At 36.0% G+C, this 23,264-nt stretch overlaps 2 protein-coding genes across 2 annotated transcripts; both read right to left on the minus strand.

The window, feature by feature from the left end:
• Positions 1 to 5,820: 5,820 nt before the first annotated feature.
• LOC139712808 (somatostatin receptor type 4-like) lies at positions 5,821 to 6,759 on the minus strand. The gene has a single exon (XM_071624599.1). The coding sequence runs from the start codon at positions 6,757 to 6,759 to the stop codon at positions 5,821 to 5,823; it is 939 nt and encodes a 312-aa protein (XP_071480700.1).
• Positions 6,760 to 13,886: 7,127 nt separating this feature from the next.
• LOC139712809 (somatostatin receptor type 4-like) lies at positions 13,887 to 14,825 on the minus strand. The gene has a single exon (XM_071624600.1). The coding sequence runs from the start codon at positions 14,823 to 14,825 to the stop codon at positions 13,887 to 13,889; it is 939 nt and encodes a 312-aa protein (XP_071480701.1).
• Between the last annotated feature and the right edge of the window lie 8,439 nt (positions 14,826 to 23,264).

The following is a 23,264-nucleotide window of genomic DNA, read 5'->3' on the forward strand; positions in this document are numbered from 1 at the left end:
TATAGGGGTTGGGGGTTGTGTATGATACTCTTGCATGACAGTGGAGTGGCAATTGTGTTGTAAAAATGATTGTGCAGGCAAAGAAGCCAATTATTGCTCAAATATCAGTGAAAATAGACTGAATTCCTCTAACAATATTTGACAGTGTGATATATGGTTTTATTAGCCTCTCACCCGTCTCTGTAAGAGTCAGTGACCAGGAAAATGAAAGTGAATGATGAATGTATATGTTCGTGCATGAATTGTTTTATGCTTGAATTGATGGCTGCTTTGCTTCTTTGTAGAGTGTTGTGTTGTGTGTTATATGGATACACATACAGATGTACATATACATTACATTACTGAGTGCTGTGTGTATTTTTTAATGTGTGTATATATATATATATATATATATATATATATATATATATATATATATATATATATATATATATATATATAGATGGGCAACTACCAATCATCCTTTAATTACAGAATGTGTTTGTGTGTGTGTGTGTGTGTGTGTGTGTGTAAGAGAGCAATTATCAGGAATAGTCATCAGCTATTACTGGACATACATGTACACTACAAAGGGAAGATAAAGTCTCATTGAAACTGATGTACTACAGTAAACTAAGAATGTAAATAAAGGAACAGATGATGGGCATTTGCCCGTCTGTTTCATCCACATATATAATAAACACAGCAATACAAGTATAATGTTTTATATATATGCGTGTGTGTAGATCTGTATAATAGAATGTGTGTGGGTGCGTGTGTAAGGGGGCAATTACAAATCTCTTCTATTTTGGTTTCATCAGGAATACTAGACATCAGGTAAACAGGACAGACACCACAAAGGGACAATAAAGTCTCATTGAAAATGATGTATACAATCAAGCCTTTTCACAATATAATACTGTGCCCTGTACTGTATAGACTTTCATTGTAACTCTGGTGAGCACATTATCAGATTTCTACAATGATCAAGAGTTGAAACAATTCCTAGTGTGCACAGTGAAATCACATAGTAATGACCAACCAATTGAGATCAGTTGCGGGGAATGACATTAATTTCCAGAGGTCGAGTCAAAATCCATAATCGAGTAAGAGTTTTGATACACGTGTAAACATCAAAGTGATCTCATACACAGCTTCGATAAATTGACATAGATCCAGTAAACCAGAGCAGCTAACTAGTTTTTTCATTTACGATATTTGATATCATTCATTCATTCAAAATAGAACATATTTTTGAATTTTGTCTAAAATTTGATTTAGTATGCTTAGCACTCGAAATTTTTTAATTTTAAACGGACAATGAAAAATTTTTCACCTTCAAATTACGCTTGAAGAATACATATGTATGTAATGCAAATATGAATGTGTGTGTATATATACTTATACATAAACATATTTGTCGAAATTAGCAGCATTCACTTGAGTAAAAGACATTTTCAGATAATTCAGGAACGCTTGAACTGTTGAGGGCTGTGGGGAAAGAGTTTCATACAAATATGGTTATGTCTAAAACACTTACCCTGAAAGCAACTACCCCCCTACTGCGAAAACACAAATTGTGCTCCTGAAATGTATACTGAAATGTATACTGAACTCGCCAAACAGCGTGATATTACGAGCGCTTGTCGTAACATAGATGGTATTTTATGTATTAGTCTGTTGCAATGAAGGAATGCAGGAGATTAGTTTGTGGGATTCATCGTTCGTAGGCACACATAAACTAATTGGAAAATAAAGTAAATGTAAGTGTCATAATACTCGTTTATTGAATGACTCGCCACTACGGGGCAATATTGGAAAGTGATGTAGTATAAAACAAATACCTAAATGCATCAGTGAGTGAATATACACAATGTATTCTATAAAATTATACAAATGAATGCATATTATGTGTAGATTAAATGCACATACAAAATTAATGCAACAAAATATACAACACGGTCTCGACTCCTCTTTTTTTATAATAAATATTCGCACTGGTATGTGACTAGAGTCGGAGGATGAGGATGGGGGAATGATAATGCACTTAATACTATATGGTATAAGTTTTCTTCAATATGTCTGCCCTCTACAAATGAAATCTGTAAAATCGCAACTGCTGATCTACATTTTAAGTAGTAGATGACAGGTTCGATTCCTGCTGGGTTTTTTTCGACATGTTTGCTAAAAATGTAGATCAGCAGTTGCGATCTTACAAATTTCATATGTACAGAGGGCAGACAAATTGAAGAAAACTCATATCCCATATCTTCACCCCCTGCTTAATGATTTCTTCGCTTTTATCCTTAATATATGTCAGAAACAAGTCCAGGGAATGTGTACTTTTCATTTTAAAAATGAATAAATTTTGTGGAATTCTCCAAATATTTTCTGCACCGACGTCACAACTACACGGCACCGAAACTTTTCAAATTCAAACTTTTGAATGGACTGTCCGATTTCCCTCAAACTTCACTGATGTGCTGGACTAATACTGCTGCATGCACTCAACTCTCAGGTTTCATTTCCCTTTGACACTAACCTTAGCTTGTTTTACAATCCTCCTACACCATACAGGTGAGCTTTCAGACATGACAATTCAAGATTTATGCCGCACGCATATTTCTGAACTTTTCACTTGCTCATTCTGAATATTTAAAACCCTTCCACTTAGATATACAAACAGAAAAAAAACATGCTTTGTTTTTTTAAATATAAATGATATAATACAAAATCAAATTAATTTCAGTACATCAGGGCCCTGTTTTATGAAGAATTAGAATTGATTATAAAGTTGATTTCTATCATAAGTCTACGGCAGCCTGTTTGTTAAGGAAATTTAAAATCGATTATACCTTTTGATAAAACATGGCCCAAAACATAAAATGTCTGAACACTTTCACGTTCTTGTTGCGTAAAGCGAGATAGGATTCTCTATTTGAATTGCGCAGATCAGATTTTTTTAATATTCCAGGCAAGTAATAGACTGTTAATCTATAAAAAAAAAAAGTATGGAAAACATGATTGTTGATAAAATTGTCTTTGAAGGCAAGGTGGTGACATGATGGGGAATATTCTTTCTATGTCGACATTAAAGGACAAGTTCACCTTCATAGACATATGGGTTGAGTGAATGCAGCAATAATAGTAGAACACATCAGTGAGAGTTTGAGGAAAATCCGACAATCCGTTCAAAAGTTATGAATTTTTAAAGTTTCTGCTCAGTCATGGCTGGATGAGAAGACTACTATAGCTTGTGATGTCACATGAGTACAACGGTATAAAGAAAGTATAAAGAAAATTTACCTTATTTTCACTTTTCTCGCATAACAAAAGAACACTCGACTTCTATCTTTCAGAAGGCAAGGGGAAAAATATTATCCTTAACATACATCAGTAATAAGTCCAAGAAATGTGCACTTTATTCAAAAAGTAAAATTTTGTGAAATTCTCTTTTTATTTTCATTATATCATTGTACGCATGTGACATCACACACTGTGGTAGTCTTCTCATCCAGCAGTAATTGTGCAGATACTTAAAAAAATCATAACTTTTGAACGGATTGTCGGATTTTCCTCAAACTTTCACTGATGTGTTCTGCTAATATTGTTGCGTTCACTCAATCCACATGTACATGAAGGTGAACTTGTCCTTTAATTGGTCCGAATCTAGCACGCAATATTCCTGTACTTCATAGATCTTTCCATTCATATCAACTTAAATTCCAGTCCTCAGTTTCTACTCATTAAAGAGTGCAGGTCACGGCGGTTTCTAATTGTCTCATAAAATGTATTGTGAATGAAATGCTCTCACCATTAGAAAACACTCTTAATTTGTCCTTATTGGTATTGTGCCCAGTTGAATTCAAATAGCCGAGGATATCCATTACAAGACGGATAATAGAATTAATGAGTCGGGAAATTATCACCCAGTAAAATTATCCTAAGCTAAATCATTATAGGTTCCTATGGTATTCGTGGAATGGCTTTGGAGTGGCTCACAAGTTTATCTTACTGGGAAAATCCAGTTTGTTACATTAATCTGACTTTGAAATAACCTCTTTCATATCTTATATATCAATGACTTCTGCAACTCATCCTCCTCGCTGTCTTTTCGTCTCTTTTAAATTTCTCATTCTAATCTTTATAAACTGTTTAATTTCTTGAACACTACCTTGATATATTGTATCCCCGATAATAGTATTTGAATGGATTCAGACGAAGGCATTACATCTCTTAACTTTAATAAAACAAATTATATGACGATTAGTGATACGATAAAGATAAGCCCAGGCCTAGTGTTGAGTGAATGGAATTGTAGTTAAAACAGATAAATTCCACGAACTTCTTAGCAAGGTATATATTGATTGCAATCTTTCACGGAAAGTTCATGTTGATTGTTCATGCTAAATTGTAATCTAAGGAATGATGGGGTTATTTATAAATTGAAATATCTTTCCCAATGCAAGGGGCTTTGGACATTGTTGGAATGGATACAGAGAATGAAACTATTTCATTCTCTGTATGCGATTATGTTATTACCTCACTTGAATTAGGGAACGCTGATCTGGGGAAATCGCTCAAAGGCCAAAAATACTTTGTTGATTCTCTGTCTTAAATTTACAATGAGTATAGTCTTGAAGATAATAAATCATGCACATATCTTGGATCATACAAATGAATCGTTTGTTTCCAGTAAGAATTGTTGCGATAAGTGTCAGATTGTATGTGTATCGCGATTGAATATTCATGTATAAGTGGAATATTGGCGACTTGCCCACTATATTTTCCTGTAGTGTTTGTTTTAAAAAAGATGATATTCATATTTACTCTGTACAAGACAAAATGGAATCAATCACTTTTCACACATATGCACTGTTTTCGCTTTTAAGACAAGTGCTTCTGCTAAACAGGCCCTTTATTTTGGAATTTATAGATTCTGCTCAGATTCAATCAAGTTCTCCGAGTTCCTTCAATAAAGATCTCAAAGTCTGCAGTTTCTTAAATTCATGTGTTTAATTGTCCTACCTTGATCGCTGGAACTATATCTTTCTCTCTTGAAATTAGATGGATATTAAAATTGTATCACATGCGGAGTATGGATGAATGAATTCTAAAAATAAAGTAACTTAAAGCGTGGAGCAAATGAATTGCAGGTGCTAATCCTAAATATCATACAGAAGCTGGTTATATTCTTTTCCCGATTGTGAGGATGATTTGAAATTTTGTGTACTTCATTCATTCTTTATTGGTCTATGTCAGACATAGAAATTTGGCTTCCACTGGCATTACATTGCAACAAAATGATCGTAACAGTTCACATAGTTTACATCACAATTACATGATTACGTCTATGATAAGCACAATGAAAACAAACAACACCCTACATATCTATTACACAATACATATACAATATATCAATTCTTTATAACCCTATACATTGTATAAATCAAACTACTTCAACCCTTCTCAACCCCCAATTTTAAATTTACAAAATAATAACATAATACTACAAGTACTTCACACGTTATTCTTAAGGATACACTAAGATGATTGCAAGCAAATATATTAAGTATGGATTAAGTACCTTTTTAGGGACTCGGTAGCAAGGGTGTTTAATAATGCCTTTCCTATAATGGGTACTGCCTCAGTCACCAGCGAACTCGAATTGGAGACCGAAAAGTTAAGAGTCTGTGTTCATATCCTGTTAGTCACGATCCCTCAGCATCTTATATTGAAAGTGACTAAAATGAAGAGACAGATTTAAAGAGAGAGAGAGAGATAGGCCTTCCTTCGTACACATGATATTACCCGTTGACGATGAAGCACTTTCCTGTGTGGTTACACCTCCTTTGCACTATTTTCAGACAAGGACACGACTGGCATTTTCGGCACTATCCGACGACACAGCAAGATCTTCAAATGCTTCCGAAATTTCTCGTACCTGAATGAGTAGATAATGGGGTTGATCCATATATTTGCAAAGGCCAAAATGATAGTGAAACTATGTATAATTCCTAAGTCGAATTTCACGAGACCTGTGAGGTAGTGCAGGAGGGTGTAAATGTCGTTTGGCGCCCAACAAAGCACGTAGCAGGCGCAGACGACAAAGAGGGTTTTGAGGACATTTTGTCGGGCGCGTTCGCGAAGGTTAGCTCCGGTGGATTGTTCGCGTAACTGGTGCCGAAGCTTTTTTGCTATCAGTGCGTAAAGGACAGCCATGGAACAGGAGGGCCCGAGAAAGTTGAATACAAATGTTGCAATTCCGACAGCATGTGAAATTACCGCGTTTGGCATGTTAATCACACAAGTACGCTCTTTGACGGTGGCCCAAAGGAAAACGTGAGCGTGAGAAGCTATTCCATATATCCATGGAACAGATGCTAGCAGTGGGATTCTTTTAACGCCAACGATCTGGCGGTAGCGAATGGGGTGACTGATCGCATAAAAGCGCTCCACAGTGATGACAACGAGATTGGCGCCACTCGCTGCTATCAACGCCCAAAAAGGATACCAAGTCAGCCACACCTTACACACGAGGCGGTCTAATAAAGGGTTGCTGGTGGGGAAAGTGCCAGAGGCCAAGGGGATCGCGAGAAGGAACAGAGCTGTCAACAAATCGATCAGCGATTGATTGGCTATCAGTAGGCTTGTGGCATCTTGGAGATCTTTGACGCGTGCGACGACAATGAGAACGAGCCCGTTGTCGAGAACACCGAAAACTCCAAACGCCACGTACATAGTGGTGGTCGGGTCAAATAGCGAGCTGGAGGCATTCATTTTACCAGCAGAGAAACGAAGCGCCTTCCAATCTGCCAAGATGATCGAAATGGTGTACCCCAAGGGATGGCTTCTTGGGAAAATGAGCAAGTGGTGAATAAAACTCGGCGCTTTATATGCCAAACATAGGGATGGACATCCTCGACAATTTTCAGATTTCAAAGTTACGATGAAAGAAAAAGGAATTCAACCACCCACTTAGTTTCACATTAAAACATGTACTAGTAACTGAGCAGAGGGCTCGAAAGTTTGATGTACTTCTAAAAACACAAGGGAAAAAACAGACAACAGAAAAAGAAAGTACGGTGTATGACTGATCCCCGAGAACAAATCACAAACTTCCAAAGCTCTACTGGTAATCAATACTCATTCACCATTATGACTTTACTGATAGGTATTCTGTCTGTATCACAAAAAGCCCACAAATATGATAAAAGCTGGTAGGTAGAGGTTATGATGGTTGCTGCTTTTTACACATACATACAAACACACACACATACACACACACACACACATACACATACCAAGGAGCTCCTTGCACATACACACACACACTGAATACAGTGACAGAGAGAGATAAGAAATTAACGTAGTTGTATCATTATTTGCTTAAGCTTCATAAAATTCATACAAATTGACAAAAAATGGTGGATCTGAAATACATCATTGTATGGAGGTTTTTTTACATTACAGAAACTTTTATTGCGGTATTTTGCGAATGCTCTCGTAAAAAGCTTATTCTTGACGAAAATTTCAAGAAGACTTGATGCACATGGCGCTTTCATGATTTCTTGGGAGACCGAGACACTACAGACTGAAGAACTTGAGCAACAATATTGATTGAATATGCCTTGCTCTTTTTATGAGGGACAACTTTTTCATTTCGCAAAGTCATCGATTGATTCCCATTAGTGGTGGTATATGTTTGAGTTGCATTCATGATTATAAAAAAAGAAACTGAAGTAAAAAAAAAAAAGATCCTGAAGACATGCAATCGTTTGCAATTTTTTGCCGTTCTTTTTTCTATTAGATTTATGGATGATTTCATATTGGATCGAATTGAATGCACAGCTTGTCAATGTGATGTCCAAATTCGCACAAAGAAATAATAACGTAATGAAGAGATCACACACAATTTCATATATATATATATATATATATATATATATATATATATAGATGGGCAACTACCAATCATCATCCTTTCTTTACAGAATTTGTTTGTTTGTGTGTGTGTGTGTGTGTGTGTGTGTAAGAGAGCAATTATCAATAGTCATAAGCTATTACTGGACATACATGTACACTACAAAGGGAAGATAAAGTCTCATTGAAACTGATGTACTACATAAAACTGAGAATGTAAATAAAGGAACAGATGATTGGCATTTACCTGTCTGTTTCATATACATATAATATACACAGCAATACAAGTATAATGTTTTATATATATGCGTGTGTGTAGATCTGCATAATAGAATGTGTGTGTGTGCGCGTGTGTAAGGGGGCAATTACAAATCTCTTCTATTTTTGGTTTCATCAGGAATCGACATCAGGTAAACAGGACAGACACCACAAAGGGGCAATAAAGTCTCATTGAAATTTGATTTTTGATTTGATTTGATTTGATTTATTTCTGCTTAATACCGTTACATCAGATATGATTATGTACATGTCATTTATGACAAACAGTATATATCGACACATAGTTTTTAGTACAATTATACAAGACATTTAAATACAAACAGCTTATGGAACTTAAACAGAAGGGTCTCCAAAATAAGCCGAAGCTTGACGGTATGGAGACTATATGCTTACCTACTCTGGATAGAATAGGGAATAGAGAAAGAGAAAAATAGGGAAGGGTAGGGGGAAAAGGGAAAGTTACAGAGTGTATGTGTACCACTCCAACTACTTTACAATAATAGTAATGATGATAAATACAATATGATAATGATATTAAAGTTAAGACGTTCAGTTGCCTTTGCCGGAGTAATGACCGAATATGCACTATGAAAATAATAATGTGTGAATACAAAGTATCCTATACATATTGTTATCTGATATGGAATGAAATATATCATTCTTATTTTATGTACGCAGTAATGGTAAGGCACATCGTACACATACATATACATGCTCATACAATATACATGATGTACCCATCCTATACATACATATATATTCATATTCATAATATGGATAGGTAAATAAATCGATATATGTATGCACACATACATGCATCATGTACCACGTACATATTCATATACATTTGATTATAATACAATAAAGGAATCAGAATGTTATCCTGGGGGAATACTGCTTAAGGAGGTGAAGTTTTACAGCCTTCTTAAATGAATACATAGTGGTCATATTTTTAATTTCGATGGGAAGGGAATTCCAAGTGTCAGGGCCGGAGTGTCTGATAGAATGATGCGCGAGTGCGGTTTTGGGGTTAAATAAATGTAAATTTGTGGATTGTCTGGTTGGATAAGAGTGAATCTCTGAATTTGATAGAAATATTCTGTTGAATATTGGAGGCAAGAGGTTTGACTTGAGACAAAACATAAATACAGCTTTTTGGAGAAAATTTATGTCATTTATCTTAAGGGATTTAAGCTGGAAAAACAATGGGTCGGTGTGATCTCGAGAGCGTGCTCGACTGCACACTCGAATTGCTTTTTTCTGTAAAAGAAGTATACGGTCTGTGTTACATTTGTGGGTTGCCCAGATAATGTTGCAATACGATATATATGGTAAGATTAAGGCGTTATACAGGGTAAACAATACACGAGTTGGTAAAAAATACTGAAGCTTAGTTAACAGGCTAACGTTTCGGGATATAGGCAAAATGATGTGTTTTACATGATCATCCCATTGATGTATTTGATGTATACTATCAAGCCTTTTCACAATATAATACTGTGCCCTGTACTGTATAGACTTTCACTGTAACTCTGGTGAGCATATTATCAGATTTTTACAATGAGCAAGAGTTGAAACAATTCCTAGTGTGCACAGTGAAATCACATAGTAATGACCAATCAATTGAGATCAGTTGCGGGGAATGACATTAATTTCCAGAGGTAGAGTCAAAATCCATAATCGAGTAAGAGTTTTGATACACGTGTAAACATCAAAGTGATCTCATACACAGCTTCGATGAATTGACATAGATCCAGTAAAACAGAGCAGCTAACTATTTTTTTCATTTACGATATTTGATATCATTCATTCATTCAAAATAGAATATATTTTTGAATTTTGTCTAGAATTTGATTTAGTATGCTTAGCACTCGAATTTTTTTAATTCTAAACTGACAATGAAAAATTTTTCACCTTCAAATTACGCTTTAAGAATATATATATATATAATATATGTATATATATATAAAGAAAGAGTCTCAAGTACTCCATGGATCAAACGAGAAGTTTTTTATTACATATTTGTATAACGAGAAGTTTTTTTATTGTAATAAAAACTTCTCGTTGGATCCATGGCGTACTTGAGACTCTTTCCTCTTATAATTACAACATTCAAAGTCCAACACGTTGAAAGTTCCAAGATAATATATATATATATATATATATATATATATATATATACATATATGTATATATACATATATATGCAAATATGTATGTATGTGTATATATACTTATACATAAACATATTTGTCGAAGTTAGCAGCATCCAGTTAAGGGTAAAAGATATTTTCAGATAATTCAGGAACGCTTGAACTGTAGAGGGCTGTGGGGAAAGAGTTTCATACAAATATGGTTATGTCTAAAACACTTACCCTGAGAGCAGCTACCCCCCCCCCCCCGCGAAAACACAAATTGTGCTCCTAGAGGAATAGTGAAATGTATACTTGTCGTAACATAGATGGTATTTTATGTATTAGTCTGTTGCAATGAAGGAAAAAAACGAATGCAGAAGATTAGTTTGTGTGATTCATCGTTCGTAGGCACACATGAACTAACTGGAAAATCAAGTAAATGTGAGTGTCATAATACTCGTTTATTGAATGACTCGCCACTACAATATTGGAAATTGATGTACTATAAAATCAGTGAGTGAATATACACAATGTATTCTATAGAATTATACAAATGAACGTATATTGTGTGTAGATTAAATGCACATACAAAATTAATGCAACAAAATATTCAACACGGTCTCGACTCCTCTTTTTTTATAATAAATATTCGCACTGGTATGTGACTAGAGTCGGAGGATGAGAATGGGGGAATAATAATACACTTAATATTATATGGTATAAGTTTTCTTCAACATGTTTGCCCTCTACAAATGAAATCTGTAAAATCGCAACTGCTGATCTACATTCTAAGTAGTAGATGACAGGTTCGATTCCTGCCGGGGGGGTTTTTTCGACATGTTTGCTAAAAATGTAGATCAGCAGTTGCGATCTTACAAATTTCATGTGTACAGAGGGCAGACAAATTGAAGAAAACTCATATCCCATATCTTCACCCCTGCTTAATGATTTCTTCGCTTTTATCCTTAATATATGTCAAAAACAAGTCCAGGGAATGTGTACTTTTCATTTAAAAAATAAATACATTTTGTGGAATTCTCCAAATATTTTCTGCACCGACGTCACAAGTATAACTGTTGTAGTTTTCTCATCCAGCGATGACGGCACCGAAACTTTTCAAATTCAAACTTTTGAATGGACTGTCCGATTTCCCTCAAACTTCACTGATGTGCTGGACTAATATTGCTGCATTCACTCAACTCTCATGTATTGTTGGTTTCATTTTCCTTTGACACTAACCTTAGTTTGTTTTACAATCCTCCTACACCATACAGGTGAGCTTTCAGACATGACAATTCAAGATTTATGCCGCACGCATATTTCTGAACTTTTCACTTGTTCGTTCTGGATATTTAAAACCCTTCCACTTAGATATACAAACAGAGAAAAAAAATGCTTTGTTTTTTTTTTATATAATTGATATAATACAAAATCAAATTAATTTCAGTACATCAGGGCCCTGTTTTATGAAGAATTAGAATTGATTATAAAGTTGATTTCTATCATTAGTCTTGGCAGCCTGCACGTGTGTTAGTGAAATTTAAAATCATTATATCTTTTGATAACACAGGGCCCAAAACATAAAATGTCTGAACACCCTCACATTTCTGTTGCGTAAAGCGAGATAGGATTGTTTTTATTCTCTATTTGAATTGCGCAGATCAGATTTTTTAATATTCCTGGCAAGTAATAGACTGCTAATCTATAAAAAAATATGGAAAACATAATTGTAGATAAATTTGTCTTTGAAGGCAAGGAAGTAACATGATGGGGAATATTCTTTCTATGTCGACATTAATTGGTCCGAATCTAGCACGCAATATTCCCGTAATTCATAGATCTTTCCATTCGTATCAACTTAAATTCCAGTCCTCAGTTTCTACTTTTCCCCCTCCACTCGAAGTAGAGGTCTTAGACATCAACAACTGGATTGTCAACAGCCTGAACTCTTAAAAATGTGCAGGTCACGGCGGTTTCTAATTGTCTCATAAAATGTATTGTAAATGAAATGCTCTCACTATTAGAACACAATCTTAATTTGTCCTTAACTGGTATTGTGCCCAGTTGAATTCAAATAGCCGAGGATATCCATTACAAGACGGATAATAGAATGAATGAGTCGGGAAATTATCACCCAGTAAAATTATCCTAAGCTAAATCATTATCGGTTCCTATGGTATTCGTGGAATGGCTTTGGAGTGGCTTACAAGTTTATCTTACAGGGAAAATCCAGTTTGTTACATTAATCTGACTTTGAAATAACCTCTTTCATATCTTATATATCAATGACTTCTGCAACTCATCCTCCGCGCTGTCTTTTCGTCTCTTTTAAATTTCTCATTCTAATCTTTATAAACTGTTTAATTTCTTGAACACTACCTTAATATATTGTACCCGATAATAGTATTTGAATGGATTCAGGCGAATGCATTACATCTCTTAACTTTAATAAAACAAATTATATGACGGTTAGTGATACGATAAAGATAAACCCAGGCCTAGTGTTGAGTGAATGGAATTGTAGTTAAAACAGATAAATTCCACGAACTTCTTAGCAAGGTATATATTGATTGCAATCTTTCATGGAAAGTTCATGTTGATTGTTCATGCTAAAATGTAATCTAGGAATGCTGGGGTTATTTATAAATTGAAATATCTTTCCCAATGCAAGACTAGGGCTTTGGACATTGTTGGAGTGGATACAGAGAATGAAACTATTCATTCTCTGTATGCGATTATGTTATTACCTCACTTTAATTATATAGGGAACGCTGATCTGTGGAAATCGCTCGAAGGCCAAAAATATGTTATTGATTCTCTGTCTTTAATTTAGAATAAGTATAGTCTTGAAGATAATAAATCATGCACATATCTTGGACCATACAAATGAATCGTTTGTTTCCAGTAAGAATTTTTGCGATAAGTGTCAGATTGTATGTGTATCGCGATTGAATATTCATGTATAAGTGGAATATTGGCGACTTGCCCACTATATTTCCCTATAGTGTTTGTTAAATTCATGTGTTTAATTGTCCTACCTTGATCGCTTGAACTATATCTTTCTCTCTTGAAATTAGATGGATATTAAAATTGTATCACATGCGGAGTATGGAACAATAAATTCTAAAAATAATGTAACTTAAAGCGTGGGGCAAATGAATCGCAGGTGCTAATCCTAAATATCATACAGAAGCTGGTTATATTCATTTCCCGATTGTGAGGATGATTTGAAATGTTGTTTACTTCACACATTATTCTTAAGGATACACTAAGATGATTGCAAGCAAATATTTAAAAATGGATTAAGTACCTTTTTAGGGACTAGGCAGCGAGGGTGTTTAATAATGCCTTTCCTATAATGGGCACTGCCTCAGTCACCAGTGAACTCGAATTGGAGACCGAAAAGTTAAGAGTCTGTGTTCATATCCTGTGAGTCACGATCCCTCAGCTTCTTATATTGAAAGTGACTAAAATGAAGAGACAGATTTAAAGAGAGAGAGAGAGAGAGATAGGCCTTCCTTCATACACATGATATTACCGGTTGACGATGAAGGACTTTCCTGTGTGTGGTTACACCTCCTTTGCACTATTTTCAGACACGGACACGACTGGCATTTTCGGCACAAACCGACGACACAGCAAGATCTTCAAATGCTTCCGAAATTTCTCGTACCTGAATGAGTAGATAATGGGGTTGATCCATATGTTTGCAAAGGCCAAAATGATAGTGAAACTATGTATAATTCCGAAGTCGAATTTCACGAGACCTGTGAGGTAGTGCAAGAGGGAGTAAATGTCGTTTGGCGCCCAACAAAGCACGTAGCAGGCGCAGACGACAAAGAGGGTTTTGAGGACATTTTGTCGGGCGCGTTCGCGAAGGTTAGCTCCGGTGGATTGTTCGCGTAACTGGTGCCGAAGCTTTTTTGCTATCAGTGCGTAAAGGACAGCCATGGAACAGGAGGGCCCGAGAAAGTTGAATACAAATGTTGCAATTCCGACAGCCTGTGAAATTACCGCGTTTGGCATGTTAATCACACAAGTACGCTCTTTGACGGTGGCCCAAACGAAAAAGTGAGCGTGAGAGGCTATTCCATATATCCATGGAACAGATGCTAGCAGTGGGATTCTTTTAACGCCAACGATCTGGCGGTAGCGAATGGGGTGACTGATAGCATAAAAGCGCTCCACAGTGATGACAACGAGGTTGGCGCCACTCGCTGCTATCAACGCCCAAAAAGGATACCAAGTCAGCCACACCTTACACACGAGGCGGTCTAATAAAGGGTTGTTGGTGGGGAAAGTGCCAGAAGTCAAGGGGATCGCGAGAAGGAACAGAGCTGTCAACAAATCGATCAGCGATTGATTGGCTATCAGTAGGTTTGTGGCATCTTGGAGATCTTTGACGCGTGCGATGACAATGAGAACGAGCCCGTTGTCGAGAATACCGAAAACTCCAAACGACACGTACATAGTGGTGGTCGGGTCAAATAGCGAGCTGGAGGCATTCATTTTACCAGCAGAGAAACGAAGCGCCTTCCAATCTGCCAAGATGATCGAAATGGTGTACCCCAAGGGATGGCTTCTTAGGAAAATGAGCGAGTGGTGAATAAAACTCGGCGCTTTATATTCCAAATATAGGGGTGGACAACCTCGACAATTTTCAGATTTCAAAGTTACGATGAAAGAAAAAGGACTTGAACCACCCACTTAGTTTCACACTAAAACATGTACTAGTAACTGAGCAGAGGGCTCGAAAGTTTGATGTACCTCTAAAAGCACAGGGGAAAAACAGACAACAGAAAAAGAAAGTACGGTGTATGACTGATCCCCGAGAACAAACCTTAAACTTCCAAAGCTCTACTGGTAATCAATACTCATTCACCATTATGACTTTACTGATAGGTATTCTGTCTGTATCACAAAAAGCCCACAAATATGATAAAAGCTGGTAGGGAGAGATTATGATGGTTGCTGCTTTTTACACATACGTACAAACACACACACATACACACACACACATACACATACCAAGGAGCTCCTTGCACATACACACACACACTGAATACAGTGAGAGAGAGAGATAAGAAATTAACGTAGTTGTATCATTATTTGCTTTAGCTTCATACAATTCATACAAATTGACAAAAAAATGGTGGATCTGAAATACATCATTGTATGGAGGTTTTTTTACATTACAGAACTTTTATTGTGGTATTTTGCGAATGCTCTCGTAAAAAGCTTATTCTTGACAAAATTTTCCAGAAGACTTGATGCACATGGCGCTTTCATGATTTCTTGGGAGACCGAGACACTACAGACTGAAGGACTTGAGAAAAAAAATTATATTGATTGAATGTCCCTTGCTCTTTTTATGAGGGACAACTTTTTTATTTCACAAATTCATCGATTGATTCTCATTAGTGGTGGTATATGTTTGAGTTGCATTCATGATTATTAAAAAAGAAACTGAAGTAAAAAAAGAAAAAGATCCTGAAGACATGCAATTGTTTGCAATTTTTGCCGTTCTTTTTCCGATTAGATTTATAGATGATTTCATATTGGATCGAATTGAATGCACAGCTTGCCAATGTGATGTCCAAATTCGGACAAAGAAATAATAACGTAATGAAGAGATCACACACAATTTCATATATATATATATATATATATATATATATATATATATAGATGGGCAACTACCAATCATCATCCTTTCTTTACAGAATTTGTTTGTTTGTGTGTGCGTGTGTGTGTGTGTGTGTAAGAGAGCAATTATCAATAGTCATCAGCTATTACTGGACATACATATACACTACAAAGGGAAGATAAAGTCTCATTGAAACTGATGTACTACAGAAAACTAAGAATGTAAATAAAGGAACAGATGATTGGCATTTGCCCGTCTGTTTCATATACATAAATTATATCATATACACAGCAATACAAGTATAATGCGTGTGTGTAGATCTGTATAATAGAATGTATGTGTGTGTGTGTGTGTGTGTGTAAGGGGGCAATTACAAATCTCTTCTATTTTGGTTTCATCAGGACTCGACATCAGGTAAACAGGGCAGACACCGCAAAGGGACAATAAAGTCTCATTGAAATTTGATTTTTGATTTGATTTGATTTGATTTGATTTATTTCTTCTTAATTCCGTTACATCAGATATGATTATGTTCATGTCATTTATGACAAACAGTATATCGACACATAGTTCTTAGTACAATTACACAAGACATTTAAATACAAACAGCTTATGGAACTTAAACAGAAGGGTCTCCAAAATAAACCGAGGCTTGGCGGTATGGAGACTATATGCTTACCTACTCCGGATAGAATAGGGAATAGAGAAAGAGAAAAATAGGGAAGGGTAGGGGGAAAAGGGAAAGTTACAGAGTGTATGTGTACCACTCCAACTACTTTACAATAATAGTAATGATGATAAATACAATATGATAATGATATTAAAGTTAAGACGTTCAGTTGCCTTTGCCGGAGTAATGACCGAATATGCACTATGAAAATAATAATGTGTGAATACAAAGTATCCTATACATATTGTTATCTGATATGGAATGAAATATATCGTTCTTATTTTATGTACGCAGTAATGGTAAGGCACATCGTACACATACATATACATGCTCATACAATATACATGATATACCCATCCTAGACATACATATATATTCATATTCATAATATGGATAGGTAAATAAATCGATATATGTATGCACACATACATGCATCATGTACCACGTACATATTCATGTACATTTGATTATAATACAATAAAGGAATTAGAATGTTATCCTGGGGAATACTGCTTAAGGAGGTGAAGTTTTACAGCCTTCTTAAATGAATACATAGTGGTCATATTTTTAATTTCGGTGGGAAGGGAATTCCAAGTGTCAGGGCCGGAGTGTCTGATAGAATGATGCGCGAGTGCGGTTTTGGGGTTAAATAAATGTAAATTTGTGGATTGTCTGGTTGGATAAGAGTGAATCTCTGAATTTGACCGAAATATTCTGTTGAATATTGGAGGCAAGAGGTTTGACTTGAGACAAAACATAAATACAGCTTTTTGGAGAAATTTTATGTCATTTATCTTAAGGGATTTAAGCTGGAAAAACAATGGGTCGGTGTGATCTCGAGAGCGTGCTCGACTGCACACTCGAATTGCTTTTTTCTGTAGGAGAAGTATACGGTCTGTGTTACATTTGTGGGTTGTCCAGATAATGTTGCAATACGATATATATGGTAAGATTAAGGCGTTATACAGGGTAAACAATACACGAGTTGGTAAAAAATACTGAAGCTTAGTTAAGAGGCCAACGTTTCGGGATATAGGCAAAATGATGTGTTTTACATGATCATCCCATTGATGTATTTGATGTATACTATCAAGCCTTTTCACAATATAATACTGTGCCCTGTACTGTAGACTTTCATTGTAACTCTGGTGAGCACATTATCAGATTTCTACAATGATCAAGAGTTGAAACAATTCCTAGTGTGCACAGTGAAATCACATAGTAATGACCAATCAATTGAGATCAGTTACGGGGAATGACATTAATTTCCAGAGGTAGAGTGAAAATCCATAATCGTGTAAGAGTTTTGATACACGTGTAAACATCAAAGTGATCTCATACACAGCTTCGATGAATTGACATAGATCCAGTAAAACAGAGCAGCTAACTATTTTTTTTATTTACGATATTTGATATCATTCATTCAAAATAGTATATATTCTTGAATTTTGTCTAAAATTTGATTTAGTATGCTTAGCACTCGAAAATTTTTAATTCTAAGCTGACAATGAAAAATGTTTCACCTTCAAATTACGCTTTAAGAATATATGATACACACACACACACACACACACACACATATATATATATATATACATATATATGCAAATATGAATGTGTGTGTATATATACTTATACATAAACATATCTGTCGAAGTTAGCAGCATTCAGTTAAGGGTAAAAGATATTTTCAGATAATTCAGGGACGCTTGAACTGTTGAGGGCTGTGGGGAAAGAGTTTCATACAAATATGGTTATGTCTGAAACACTTACCCTGAAAGCAACTACCCCCCTACTGCGAAAACACAAATTGTGCTCCTGAATATGTATACTGAAATGTATACTGAACTCACCAAACAACGTGATATTACGAGCGCTTGTCGTAACATAGATGGTATTTTATGTATTAGTCTGTTGCAATGAAGGCATGCAGGACATTAGTTTGTGGGATTCATCGTTCATAGGCACACATAAACTAACTGGAAAATAAAGTAAATGGGAGTGTCATAATACTCGTTTATTGAATGACTCGCCACTATACGGGGCAATATTGGAAATTGATGTACTATAAAACAAATACCTAAATGCATCAGTGAGTGAATATACACGATGTATTCCATAAAATTATGCAAATGAATGTATATTGTGTGTACATTGTATATTAAATGCACATACAAAATTACTGCAACAAAATATGCAACACGGTCTTCTCTTCTTATGATTAAGATTTTCCCTGGTATGTGACTATGAAGATGGGGAAAATACCCTTAACATAATGAGTTATGAGTTTTCTTCAATTTGTCTTCCCTCTACAAATGAAATTTGTAAAATCGCAACTGCTGATCAACATTTTAAGTTGTAGATGACAGGTTCGATTCCTGCTGGGAGTTTTTTCCGACATGTTTGCTAAAAATGTAGATCAGCAGTTGCGATCTTACAAATTTCATATGTACAGAGGGCAGACGAATTGAAGAAAACTCATATCCCATATCTTCACCCCCTGCTTAATGATTTCTTCGCTTTTATCCTTAATATATGTCAGAAACAAGTCCAGGAAATGTGTACTTTTCATTTAAAAAATAAATACATTTTGTGGAATTCTCCAAATATTTTCTGCACCGACGTCACAACTATAACTGTTGTAGTTTTCTCATCCAGCGATGACGGCACCGAAACTTTTCAAATTCAAACTTTTGAATGGACTGTCCGATTTCCCTCAAACTTCACTGATGTGCTGGACTAATATTGTTGCATTCATCCAACTCTCATGTATTGTTGGTTTCATTTTCCTTTGACACTAACCTTAGCTTGTTTTACAATACTCCTACACCATAAAGGTGAGCTTTCAGACATGACAATTCAAGATTTATGCCGCACGCATATTTCTGAACATTTCACTTGTTCGTTCTGGATATTTAAAACCCTTCCACTTAGATATACAAACAGAAAAAAAAATGCTTTGTTTTTTTATATAAATGATATAATACAAAATCAAATTAATTTCAGTACATCAGGGCCCTGTTTTATGAAGAATTAGAATTGATTATAAAGTTGATTTCTATCATTAGTCTTGGCAGCCTGCACGTGTGTTAGTGAAATTTAAAATCATTATATCTTTTGATAAAACAGGGCCAAAAACATAAAATGTCTGAACACCCTCACATTATTCTGTTGCGTAAAGCGAGATAGGATTGTTTTTATTCTCTATTTGAATTGCGCAGATTAGATTTTTTTTAATATTCCTCGCAAGTAATAGACTGCTAATCTATAAAAAAAAATATGGAAAACATAATTGTAGATAAAATTGTCTTTGAAGGCAAGGAAGTAACATGATGGGGAATATTCTTTCTATGCCGACATTAATTGGTCCGAATCTAGCACGCAATATTCCCGTAATTCATAGATCTTTCCATTCGTATCAACTTAAATTCCAGTCCTCAGTTTCTACTTTTCCCCCTCCACTCGAAGTAGAGGTCTTAGACATCAACAACTGGATTGTCAACAGCCTGAACTCATAAAAATGTGCAGGTCACGGCGGTTTCTAATTGTCTCATAAAATGTATTGTGAATGAAATGCTCTCACCATTAGAACACAATCTTAATTTGTCCTTTACTGGTATTGTGCCCAGTTGAATTCAAATAGCCGAGGATATCCATTACAAGACGGATAATAGAATGAATGAGTCGGGAAATTATCACCCAGTAAAATTATCCAAAGCTAAATCATTATAGGTTCCTATGGTATTCGTGGAATGGCTTTGGAGTGGCTCACAAGTTTATCTTACTGGGAAAATCCAGTTTGTTACATTAATCTGACTTTGAAATAACCTCTTTCATATCTTATATATCAATGACTTCTGCAACTCATCCTCCGCGCTGTCTTTTCGTCTCTTTTAAATTTCTCATTCTAATCTTTATAAACTGTTTAATTTCTTGAACACTACCTTGATATATTGTACCCGATAATAGTATTTGAATGGATTCAGGCGAATGCATTACATCTCTTAACTTTAATAAAACAAATTATATGACGATTAGTGATACGATAAAGATAAACCCAGGCCTAGTGTTGAGTGAATGGAATTGTAGTTAAAACAGATAAATTCCACGAACTTCTTAGCAAGGTATATATTGATTGCAATCTTTCATGGAAAGTTCATGTTGATTGTTCATGCTAAAATGTAATCTAGGAATGCTGGGGTTATTTATAAATTGAAATATCTTTCCCAATGCAAGACTAGGGCTTTGGACATTGTTGGAGTGGATACAGAGAATGAAACTATTTCATTCTCTGTATGCGATTCTGTTATTACCTCACTTTAATTATATAGGGAACGCTGATCTGGGGAAATCGCTCAAAGGCCAAAAATATGTTATTGATTCTCTGTCTTTAATTTAGAATAAGTATAGTCTTGAAGATAATAAATCATGCACATATCTTGGATCATACAAATGAATCGTTTGTTTCCAGTAAGAATTTTTGCGATAAATGTCAGATTGTATGTGTATCGCGATTGAATATTCATGTATAAGTGGAATATTGGCGACTTGCCCACTATATTTCCCTATAGTGTTTTTTTTAAGTTGATATTCATACTTACCCTGTCCAAGACAAAATGGAATCAATCACTTTTCCCGCATATGTACTGTTTTCGCTTTTAAGACAAGTGCTTCTGCTAAACAGGCCCTTTATTTTGGAATTATTTAGATTCTGCTCAGATTCAATCAAGTTCTCCGAGTTCCTTCAATAAAAATCTCAAAGTCATTTTCTTAAATTCATGTGTTTAATTGTCCTACCTTGATCGCTGGAACTATATCTTTCTCTCTTGAAATTAGATGGATATTAAAATTGTATCACATGCGGAGTATGGAACAATAAATTCTAAAAATAAAGTAACTTAAAGCGTGGGGCAAATGAATCGCAGGTGCTAATCCTAAATATCATACAGAAGCTGGTTATATTCATTTCCCGATTGTGAGGATGATTTGAAATTTTGTTTACTTCACACATTATTCTTAAGGATACACTAAGATGATTGCAAGCAAATATTTAAAAATGGATTAAGTACCTTTTTAGGGACTAGGCAGCGAGGGTGTTTAATAATGCCTTTCCTATAATGGGCACTGCCTCAGTCACCAGTGAACTCGAATTGGAGACCGAAAAGTTAAGAGTCTGTGTTCATATCCTGTGAGTCACGATCCCTCAGCTTCTTATATTGAAAGTGACTAAAATGAAGAGACAGATTTAAAGAGAGAGAGATAGACAGAGATAGGCCTTCCTTCATACACATGATAATTATTACCGGTTGACGACGAAGCACTTTCTTGTGTGTGGTTACACCTCCTTCGCACTATTTTCAGACACGGACACGACTGGCATTTTCGGCACAAACCGACGACACAGCAAGATCTTCAAATGCTTCCGAAATTTCTCGTACCTGAATGAGTAGATAATGGGGTTGATCCATATGTTTGCAAAGGCCAAAATGATAGTGAAACTATGTATAATTCCTAAGTCGAATTTCACGAGACCTGTGAGGGAGTGCAAGAGGGAGTAAATGTCGTTTGGCGCCCAACAAAGCACGTAGCAGGCGCAGACGACAAAGAGGGTTTTGAGGACATTTTGTCGGGCGCGTTCGCGAAGGTTAGCTCCGGTGGATTGTTCGCGTAACTTGTGCCGAAGCTTTTTTGCTATCAGTGCGTAAAGGACAGCCATGGAACAGGAGGGCCCGAGAAAGTTGAATACAAATGTTGCAATTCCGACAGCCTGGGAAATTACCGCGTTTGACATGTCAATCACACAAGTACGCTCTTTGATGGTGGCCCAAAGGAAAACGTGAGCGTCAGAGGCTATTCCATATATCCATGGAACAGATGCTAGCAGTGGGATTCTTTTAACGCCAACGATCTGGCGGTAGCGAATGGGGTGACTGATCGCATAAAAGCGCTCCACAGTGATGACAACGAGGTTGGCGCCACTCGCTGCTATCAACGCCCAAAAAGGATACCAAGTCAGCCACACCTTACACACGAGGCGGTCTAATAAAGGGTTGTTGGTGGGGAAAGTGCCAGAAGTCAAGGGGATCGCGAGAAGGAACAGAGCTGTCAACAAATCGATCAGCGATTGATTGGCTATCAGTAGGTTTGTGGCATCTTGGAGATCTTTGACGCGTGCGATGACAATGAGAACGAGCCCGTTGTCGAGAACACCGAAAACTCCAAACGCCACGTACATAGTGGTGGTCGGGTCAAATAGCGAGCTGGAGGCATTCATTTTACCAGCAGAGAAACGAAGCGCCTTCCAATCTGCCAAGATGGTCGAAATGGTGTACCCCAAGGGATGGCTTCTTAGGAAAATGAGCAAGTGGTGAATAAAACTCGGCGCTTTATATTCCAAATATAGGGGTGGACAACCTCGACAACTTTCAGATTTCAAAGTTACGATGAAAGAAAAAGGACTTCAACCACCCACTTAGTTTCATATTAAAACATGTACTAGTAACTGAGCAGAGGGCTCGAAAGTTTGATGTACTTCTAAAAACACAAGGGAAAAAACAGACAACAGAAAAAGAAAGTACGGTGTATGACTGATCCCCGAGAACAAACCACAAACTTCCAAAGCTCTGCTGGT

The sequence above is a fragment of the Diadema antillarum genome, unplaced genomic scaffold (assembly GCF_040938485.1).
Source record: "Diadema antillarum isolate AM-2024a unplaced genomic scaffold, OU_Dant_1.0 seq00001860_RagTag, whole genome shotgun sequence".
Classification (NCBI taxonomy): Eukaryota; Metazoa; Echinodermata; class Echinoidea; order Diadematoida; family Diadematidae; genus Diadema; species Diadema antillarum.

Bases quoted from the DNA above. Each gene is read 5' to 3' on its own strand.
- LOC139712808 (XM_071624599.1), bottom strand. From the start codon at position 6,759: ATGAATGCCTCCAGCTCGCTATTTGACCCGACCACCACTATGTACGTG.
- LOC139712809 (XM_071624600.1), bottom strand. From the start codon at position 14,825: ATGAATGCCTCCAGCTCGCTATTTGACCCGACCACCACTATGTACGTG.